Source organism: Apostichopus japonicus, chromosome 15 (genome assembly GCF_037975245.1).
Source record: "Apostichopus japonicus isolate 1M-3 chromosome 15, ASM3797524v1, whole genome shotgun sequence".
NCBI lineage: Eukaryota > Metazoa > Echinodermata > Holothuroidea > Aspidochirotida > Stichopodidae > Apostichopus > Apostichopus japonicus.
The window spans coordinates 3,192,999-3,203,455 of NC_092575.1; the positions used below are offsets into that span (position 1 = coordinate 3,192,999).

Here is a 10,457-nt window from a genome sequence, read left to right on the forward strand (position 1 = left end):
CTGTAACATGATATTAACCCAAGGAGAGACTTTCCAAGCACGAAAAATACACAAAATATTACTTTTCATCGGTTTTTCGAATTATAACTTTGGGAAAGAAAACATTTTTACCAATCAGGATTGTTGCAACAAAAAGAATTTCCTTTCTTTGTGCGGGAAGTAAGAAAGATGGTGCTAGTTTATATATATATATATATATATATATATATATATATATATATATAATACATCATTGAGATTGTAGTGAGTTGGAAAATCCAGAACAGTGAAAATAATTCCAGCCTCCGCCGGGTTTCGAACCCGGTCCTTCCGCTTTATATGCGGACACCCTATCCAACTATAGGCGGAGTACTTGACTCACGATTAATCACACTGATGATTGGATAACACTATATATTGATAGGTCATAATGTGGTGAATGGTGGGGTGGGGGGGGGGGATGAGGGACGACCGGGTGGACGTAGATGGTTGAGAGGCTCAGTCCCAAGTTTTCAAAAATTTGCTACTCGGTTCGTTGATTGATATCACCTCATATCCGTCACTTTCAATTCTCATGTCTAGTCTTCGCTAACGATCGAAATTTAACCGAAATTATTGAAATTAACGGAATATATTATGTATATTTCGATGATCTGGATGTTCTGTACAGTTAACGCGGTGGAGATCTTACTGCAAAGATATCCGCGCGATCTGTACCTTCGGACTTTCGCGATTCCCAATTCTACGGACCATTGGTACATACTTAATTGAAATATTTTCGCTTTGCAGAGCTGAACTTGGATTTTTCGGACCGAAAATATAGTTTTCTCATCAAGGAACCTGCGTTATTTGTGCGCATTTGTTACACTACACTCAGTTGGGCCATATATATCTCAACAAGAACAACGAAGAACAATGCGCGGGTATTCTAAAGGTGGTCTGGTCGTAAGTGTAATCAGACATTTTTAGTCTTCACTTCTCATTTATTCCACTTTTAAAGCATATTTTCTCTCCCGGTGGTAGGCCTACTGCTTTATAAATTTCCAATTTCATATTTTTTCCAGTTATGTTGTTTGTCAGTGCATGTGTGTGTCGGGATGGGTGGGTTGGATTCTCAAGACTCCCCACACCCCCCCCCCCCCCAACTTCTACTGGTGGCATTTCAGTAATCAGAAGTGGGGACTGTTGCACGGTTGGCACGTGAGATTGAATAGGCCCCCAATCCATCCTGTAACTTCACAGGAACTGCCTGGATCAGCGGTTATCGCAGTAATTTTGCATATACAGTAGTACACCCAGTATTCTGTTGTTTATAACTAACCTGCTGCTATTGTTTCCGTGTGGGAAATAAAGGGCTTAACTTAGTATCGAAAGCACAGGTTTCTCAACCACTCCACTCCGGTTCAGTTTTGTTATATTCTATCGAACTCTATCACTGTATCAGTCTATGGTGTTACACATTACAGAATAACTTTTCGTATTCAAAACCCGGAAGTGCGCGCTCAAAGCTACGTCATACTCAGTGACCAATGAAATTCTTTCTAAGCGAACAAGTCACAGCACGATCCTCCTATTTTCAAGGGTGAAAGATCACTGGAATACCGCGAAACGAAAGAAACAACGACGCGCGATAACTCAGTGGACTGTACATCAGCTACACAACCTACAACACTACAGACCATGCCACATATTAGCGGCTACACACCTATAACAACCATGGACCAAGAACAGTATCGTATCGTTTCAAGTCCTCAGAAAAATGCACCTAAAAAGAAGAGGACTATGGGGTTGAGAATCTCTAGTGACTCTACAATGGGTGGTAGAAAGTACCAAGAAGATAGGATTTTGGTTTCCTTTGACCGAAAAGATGATGCCGACTACGCTTGCTTGTGTGTGTTCGATGGCCATGGCGGTGATCAAGCAGCAATGTATGCCAGAGATCACCTTTGGGAAAACATCAAACAGCAGAACGGATTTTTCTCTCGAAATAAGGAAGAGGTCATGAAAGCGATAAGACAAGGCTTTCATTTCACTCAGTCTGAAATGTGGAAAGTTCGTCGTAAGTTAACTCTGTCATTGAAAATGTGTTGTCCCCAGGTGCTGATAGTGATAGTGACACTGTTGCTGTTACAGCGTTAACTTAGGCCTATTAGTACTAGCCTAATGCCAGTGGATATATTAATTTTGTAATACATACAGAAACTAAAATATACTGAACTCTTAAGTTAACGCTACAAAGATTAGAAACGTAATCATACACATCTGTACCTCGGCCTATACCATTATAATCGCTAGCCTTGGCCTACATTGTTACACTATCAGTGGTAGGATCTGCTTACAAATTACATGCACCCGACAATGACAGACAGGTCTAGCTTACCTATGGCTAGCCATAGATGTGTTCTTAAAGTAAGAGACCTTGGGTGACACGATCAAGCTGGAGATGATTTCATTCGCAAGCATTGTCAATCTATAAAAAAAGCAAACCTGAATCTAACATCTGGTACTGTGGTAGTTGTTTGGTTAATCTGGCCACTGCCTACTGTAGTGATCGAAGCAGTTACCGTTAATCTAGTTATGTATTACATATTGGGCTGTACCCTTCCCCAGGATATATGTTCCCTTGTATTGGGAAATAAATTCATCCCAGGTTTATCCTTTTAATAAACAGGTAAAGTAAGTTTGAAAAATGAAAAGCAGTTTCAAATGCTTCTTTTCCCAGTGGTTTGATCTGGTCAGGATGCAAGTTGCTGACATTGTTGGTTGGTTATACTAACAGGACACACAAGTAGATTCTTTAAACTGACTTTTTTTGCATAAAGACTTTCTTTGTGTCTACAAATTCTTTATCCTTCTAGTGGCCTTGTTAAATTGTTTCCCATGTCTTCTTCTGCACAGCATTTTGGCCCAAGACTGCCAGTGGATATGCCAGTACTGCCGGGACAACAGTGAGTATGGCTATAATTTGTGGCAGCGACATGTACATCGCCCACGTCGGAGATTCCAGAATCGCCATCGGCCGTCAAACGAGCAAGGGCGTCGAGGCTGACGTATTGACCAGGGACCATAAACCATCGTTGCCTAGGGAACTGGATCGCATACACAATGCTGGCGGGAAAGTCCAAAAGAAGTCGGGTGTAGACCGAGTCGTTTGGACCAGGACCAAGAATGACCACCAGGGTCCTCTAAGGAGAAGCACCACCAAGTTTGAAATCCCATTCTTGGCTGTCTCTAGATCATTAGGCAAGTGTTGTTTGTTTTCTTACGCGGTGCGTTGTTTTGGTCCCTACTTTGTGAGGTAATTCCTTTGTGAGGTAATTCTGACGGCTTTCAGGTTCAAATTTTGTGTAGCAAGTTTGAAGTCTCTGACTTTTGTCTTGTATAAATGGGTTAAAACTCATATAAATCTTTGAACTTGTATAGCAATTTGACCATTTTGCAAAGCATCTTTGCGATGCAATACTGGATAAATTATTCCCTGACAAACATCATGAAAAAAAAATTTGCCTCAGAATCTCAAACATTGATTTATCTTGTTTATACCGTGTGTGATTTGATTGCGCAGTCAGTGAAAATGATGAATAACAGTTAGGTGCAAAGAGATCCTGCCCCCTTTGAGATGTGCAGTAAGGTTAACTGACAAAGTAAAGTACTTATTTCTACCAAAAAGGAAATACTGAATTCAGTTATAACATAGAAAATTACCGATTGGTCTCAGGTCTGCAAGCTACTCATTTATAGTCTTCTTAGAAATCAATAAAGGCATGGAAGGATACATTTATCACACACAGTCGGCATATGATACCAGCAGACTTGCATGTAACCAAAAATCAAACTAAGAAAGTTTGTTCCTGAGGGTATCTCAAACAAATAAACAGTTTGTGCGTGTGTGTGTTGACTATGTTACTGATATAGTACAAAACTACAATTGGAAAAACAAAATCCTTTCCAAAACGAAACAGTGAGTAGGCTGTGATAACTTTGTATCAGCTCCAATCTTTTTATGAGCAGTACTTGACAGGTTTTGATAAAATTGGTTAAATTAATTTTTGCCAAAATGGCCAACATTTTAGTTCAATACATTGTTGGTGAACAACCAGCTCTTACCACGGACATTCTCTAATTTTACAGGAGATCTGTGGAGTTACAACTTTGATAGCTGCGAGTACATTGTGTCACCTGACCCAGAGATCTGGCATCACACAATCGACCCAAAAAGCGAACGCTTCCTCATCCTAGCCTCGGATGGCCTCTGGAATGTCGCCAGCGTCTACGATTGTGTCAGTATGGTCGATCAGTACAATGTGCATCGTTTGAGCAAGGTATTGCATAATTCGTCCAAATATATTTTTTGTTAAGCCAATCCAACGTCATATCACCACGTAAAGCTGTGAAAGCAACTTGTGTGTGCTGAAATTTGAGCTGCCGCCATTAGTTGCCGTTGTCTGGTCTTTTCTTAGAATGTTCTTTTTGTTTTGTTTTTTAAGGAATACTTTTATTGTTGGATAGCTGGTTTTCTGTATTTAATTTCTGTATTTAAACGAATTTGTAGATTGAGGTATTGTATTATCTCTATTTTGAGTAAGAAATAAGACAAATATCTTACCCATGGAATCAGCTGAAATGTATGAAGTTGATGAAAGACTGATTTGTATTGGGTTTATCATTTTGCTTCATGGTATGGTATGCTTTATGGTTCTATAACTAATACAGTTTTTGCAGTGAATATGGCATAAAGGAAATTTTCAGAAAGTGTTGCCACCCTGTAGTTTATGACATGCAAGCAACCTAAAAAATTCAAGTCAGTATTAGGGTCTCGGGAAAAGGCTTGGATGGGTAACTCTACTCAACACAGGAATCAGACTCCCTATATTCTCTGAGTTGAATAGAGACTCTCACTGACGTGTGTAACACTGATTCTGTCAAGGTTGGCTTCTTTTCATCATTTCTTTCACAGATGTGCTGTGATAACCGTAACCTAGTCTGTATGTAGCTTAGCCTAGCCTACTTTATACGTTTGTATCAGGCAAACATCAATACATAACCAAGACCTACCACACTTTCATGTATCCTAGCCTAGTTTATATGATTGTATCAGGCTGATGACATGACATTCTTTGTCTCATCTATTTATAGACCGGTGGCCTCATGAAGGAAACCATCTCTCACAAACTGGTCAAGAGGGGGATGGACCTCTGGAACTTCCGCATGCTGAGAGCCGACAACATCACCGTGATCACCTGCTTCTTTGAGATCCCGGAGATGCTCGACGACGAGGACGACCGGCTGGAACTCGACTCGGTCAGGGATTGGGCAAAGGCCGGTCTTAGGATGAAAGGCCCTCACCCTGAAGAGGTCAGTCTGGTCAAGCCACCTCTCAGGCGGCGACAGGCCTGTCCCAAGCTCTCGTCCTTGGAGAACTACAACATGGACTACTGCAAGGGCAAAGACAAGAGAAGGGGGACCGACTATCGCTTCCCGTACTGGATCGACAGCGACCTAGGGTGGCACACGAACTCCCTGCATCAGGTACCCAGGGTGAAGACGTGTAGCTGCAGCAAGGTGAAGAACGGAGTGCGGGAAGTGCAAGCCAGGGCGAGACACTCGAGTTCAAGTTCAAAGAGCTCGGGTTCAAAGGTGACCATGAACAAGATCATGTACCCACGGCCAAGAGTGGGCGAGAAGAGAGCCCTGGACGGTGGCCGCGAGGACGAAACGCCGAAGAAGTTGAAACTGGACGATGGCGATAGAAGACGGGACAGCATCCAAGCGGGCCGTTCCCCAGACAGCAGCAGCTCTGACATTGATGTGTCTCCTTGTTCTGCCGGCGCAGATTGTATTAACCATTTTCAGAAGAGGCAAGAAAAACCTGTCCTCTCACCTCCTCTGCCGTCCGAAAACAGTCCCAACTCGGAAAACGTGGAATTGATGACTCCGTCTCCGAGTAGAAGAAAGTCCGTTCGACGGTCACCCAGAATCCAGGCAGCCGCTCTGACAATCCCAAAGAGCAGACGGTCGTGCAGAATACGATGAGCGGGATTCAGCCCACCGCATCTTTCAAATATACCTCTCTCTACCTGCAAGGTATTTTTAATTTTTTTTTAAATATTTTGTTTTTATAATCAGTTTGGGCATTTTTTGGTGAGCATTGTCTCACCCTAGGTTTGCACTTCCCCGAATCGGTGCTCGTTTTTTATCCGCAGTGATCGAGATTGGTATCACCCTCGTTTTCATTTTGAAATTTCAAACTTTTTATCGACGTCACAGATGTCTTCACGCACCAAAGTTGACAGAGAAACCTAGAATTGATTTGTGCATCGATAAGTGATAAGACGTGGTGGTTTAGAAAATGAAATAACTTTACAGATCTTAGCACCAGGTTGTAAATTGCCTTTTTCGCTCGACCAATTTAAATCGGGCATTGGGAAATCGTGTGAAAAGATATCGGTCACGCTAATCGATCGACTCAAAATGAATTCTGACGTTGGCATCGCTTCCACAAGACTTTCAAGTACTGTGTCAAGAGTTTCATTGTAAAGGCAGACTACATGTGGCATTATTAAACTGCAGGTTTGACCCAAACTAATAAAACCAACCCCAGTGACTGCTAGGGCGTTACAGCTTGGGTTTTGAGTGCTATGTACCTGCCGTGGTGACTCGCAAGTTTCTTTTGTCAAAGAATAGTTTGCAGAGCTGGGTCATCACTATGATGAAGTGGGTAATGAGTGTGTAAAATATTCTTTTTTTGCCAAAGAAAGAAAGAAACAACAGGACAGTCAATGGTTTTTGTGTTGTTTTTGATAGACCTCGTCACTAGACTCAATAGCTTTTCATTATGGAAAAACAAAAGAAAAAGTGAAGGGCCCACCTTTTCATCTGGAAAGGCTATGGACAATTTTGATGTATAAATTAAGATGGATTAGAGATAAAATGGGGAAAAGCCTGATAATTCAGAAGTGTTATCAACTTAGGGCCATGTCCAGTTGAAAAGTTTCACGGTGGAAAGATTATTTTCAGAGTCGAGAAGCTTGTGGTACAGCGTAGAAGCGAACCCAACCTGTTGTATAATTTACCCTAAAATAATAGAGATGCTTGTCTTGAAAAGTCCCATAAAGATAAGGAATTAATGTGCTGTTAGTGAAAATATGTATAGTTTTAAAAAGTGACTGATATTTGTCATTGTGATGTCATAGTGTACCACTAAGAGTGGACATATTTTTCTTTGTTGTCATTTAATTTTTGTTTGTTTCCCTATGCATATTTTCAAGGGTTAACTTAAAATAAATGTTGGTAGTGAAAATAATGCTTAAGAAGATGGTAGATCTGAAAATTTCAATATTTGCGAATATCCTATCGGCAAATATCCATATCTACCACGGAAAATGAAAAAGGAAAGAAATTTTGAGTTGTTCATCACTAGCATTGTAAAGTAGGGTATTCGTGATGGCCGGGTTTGCTTTCTATTGGCAAAGGAGAAGAAACAAAATGGGCGATAATAAACGCGAGTTTTCACCGATTACAGTTTTTACAAATTTTGAGATGTTAGTCTGGGTTTAAACTTAAAAACTGGAGAAGAGTTGTTGGTTCCTCCACCCTAGTGTTTTCGAAGCTCAGGGATATTAAAGCAAAATGACTCTCGTACGATTACCATTCATTCATTTGGATGTTTTATTTCTAGCGCATTTGTGCCTTTGCAATTGGTTTCACGGCATTGGAGTGCTTTCATTGACGAAAAAGTACATTAGCGTTGAATTTCTTCCAATTATCAATTCTTGTATAATACAGATATCTAACCAAAGGAATATTTTTTAAACAATTTTATCAATATTTTGAGGCATTTCACCATATTGTGTGTTAATGGACTTCATCATTTTAACATTGAACATTTTAGCATAATTTTTACACATTGCTTATCTTTTTGGTGTATCCAAAGAGCATATTTTTAAATTTTTTAAAGCCACAAAGTTTTAAAAGTAGTTTTGAATTGTTTCTTGATGTGAATTATTTAGACATCAGAAAATTGAAGTGTTTGTCCAAAATTTTGCAAACAATATTTTTCACCGAGCCTGCTGGTACAAGTTATGATTCAAAATAAAATTGAAATTGGGCAAATCAAACCCATTGATAGTTACATGAACAATTCATGAAAATACTGTCTGTCACACACTTTTTCATATCAATATAATAATCATAATTTGAGAAGCAATGAGAAAATTTTGAAGTTTTTTAACTTTATTATTATTATGAGCTAGGGCATTGAAAATATTTTCATCCAGATCGAATGAAAATGCTTCTTTAATTCTCACCTCAGAGGTCACTGGAGTTGACCTTACGTACAAATGGTTATACATGTAAGAGTTTAAACAGACATGACTCTAAATGGAATATCTAATTATGAGATGCAGAAAGAAAGAACAATGACACATATTGAGGCCAAAAATGTTAACAAAATATTTTTGTTTTTATTGTTAAGTATTCTTTGAAAAGTACAAAAATATGAAATGTCCTGTGATGTCACTTCCACGGAATACATAGATTCAGTTGGTTGTGATGTTTGCATCGTATGAATAACTTGAAATGTGGTTCAAATGCAGTCCTTACTATTATTTAATTAAATATAAAATTATTTGGAAGTAAAAGGTTTTCTCTCAAAAATAATTGCCAGTTGTGTCTACTTTGGCATTCTTCCAAAATGATCCTTTTATGCATTAAACAGACACTACATTTATTATATTCACATTTTGAATTTTAAAACTCAGTTTTTTTAGAGAAATATAGTCATGATTTAAGTCGGATTGTTGAGTTTCATTTCAGAAGCAACGTCCTTACGGTCACTGCTATGAAGTTATCCTTATTCACATTGTATCACACAATACTGTTGTAGTACCATACTTAAGGACATTGACTTTAAGATAATCATTATATCGTATATCTTTACTATGTAGTAAATGTGTGTTAACAATATAACTATTGATGACTATCTAACATCGTCAGTAAGATACGTAATTTACGATTATGCTGTTGTATGTTTATTACATATTTGTATGGATATATATTATCTCATATAATCGTTGATTCACATAATATGACACAATAGGTAATGTATATTAGCATGTCAATGCGGGAGTTGAGTTGTTCATGTTGCCCCAGACTTAAGGTGCATTTTGTCCAAAGTTTGTAATGTACAGTAGGCTAGGCACTTCTATTAAATATTGTAGCCCTAGGCTTAAAATGTCGTTGCTTTATTTGGAAAAGTAACAATGTCGTTTTTTGACACTATTAGGAAAATAAAAAAAGCTAGCCAAACAGTTTGAACAAAATCTATTTTAATGCGGAGATATGCCATTCTTAGAAATGCGAGAAGCAGCTACCAAAAAAAAAAAAAAAAGTAGCTAAAGATAATGTACGACATATCGAAGAGTACTTGAAGAATTATATTTGTAACGATGTACATAGACTGGTGTATTTAGAAGTGTGAAGTTCTGTGAACTGGCGGTTTAAAAACAATCAATTATGATTTAATTTTGAGGGATTGCTAAAGGTACAAGATAACTTGAAGCTACTGTATACGTCTTCTGTTTGTGGCACGAATAAGTTAAATGCAACCACTTTCATTTTCTTTAAGTTGTATGTGATCTTGACATTTTGATACGGGTATGGTTGCATTTCTTGCTTCTGTCGTTCTGTTAAAATTGTCGAAGTTTAGGGAATCGATTTTTTCCCATGTCATTTCAGTTTTGTAATTTTATTTGTAGGTTCAGGACGTCTCTTTCTGTTTTGTATTTTGGGTGCGAAGAATATGTTACTATGGGTACGCAAGGTGGGGTATGTCCAATCTGTTAGAACATTTCAATGAATTACGTTGGAGAATTCGTCATTGTAATGGAATTCAAGAGTATTTTTTCCTACTTGGGTCTTTTTCCGATACACAACCAAATTTATTTTACATGGTTTTTTTCTTTTTCTTCTTCACAATTATAGAAGCACATAGACACTTTCAATGTTTTCTAATGTATGTATAAACAACTTTCCGATATACTTGAGACAAATAGAATCTCTCTCACAATGACAAATAATCCCTTTTTCATGAAATTTGTATTGTCTTGTGTTTTCCTAACCAACATCTGATTTCAATTCCACCGAGTAACATAGCAACCTGGATGATAAATCGCTAAACTTATGTAATTAATCATCTCGCTACATTCTCTCGATACTGAGTATGATTACCTTACTAAGGGATGCTTAACTTTCAGTCCGTCTTGAAATCTCTTGGACAAGAAGGTATGATAATTAGTTACGTGACTTCAAAGGGTTAGGAAGCCAACTAAACCCCCTACCCATGGAATACTTGTCGATGAACACTGTCTTTCCTTTAAAGGCATTGAAGACTCGCCCCGAACAGCGTGCTGCCATCTTCAAAAAGTTAACTATCCGTTGCTTGCAAGTGAAGTTTTTCTCTTGTCGCTACAAAATGCAGA

General features: G+C 38.6%; 1 protein-coding gene across 1 annotated transcript; it reads left to right on the forward strand.

Moving 5' to 3' along the window:
• The first annotated feature begins 1,602 nt into the window (after positions 1-1,602).
• On the forward strand, positions 1,603-6,708 carry LOC139981060 (uncharacterized). The gene is made up of 4 exons (XM_071993204.1): positions 1,603-2,038; positions 2,878-3,222; positions 4,111-4,301; positions 5,116-6,708. Exons 1-4 carry the CDS (start codon positions 1,660-1,662, stop codon positions 6,010-6,012), a joined length of 1,812 nt encoding a protein of 603 aa, XP_071849305.1. The 5' UTR covers positions 1,603-1,659; the 3' UTR covers positions 6,013-6,708.
• The last annotated feature ends 3,749 nt before the right edge of the window (positions 6,709-10,457 follow it).

Coding starts and splice junctions, on each gene's coding strand:
- LOC139981060 (XM_071993204.1), top strand. CDS start 1,660: ATGCCACATATTAGCGGCTACACACCTATAACAACCATGGACCAAGAA. Junction 3,223..4,110: donor GGCTGTCTCTAGATCATTAG/GCAAGTGTTGTT, acceptor CTAATTTTACAG/GAGATCTGTGGAGTTACAAC. Junction 4,302..5,115: donor ATGTGCATCGTTTGAGCAAG/GTATTGCATAAT, acceptor ATCTATTTATAG/ACCGGTGGCCTCATGAAGGA.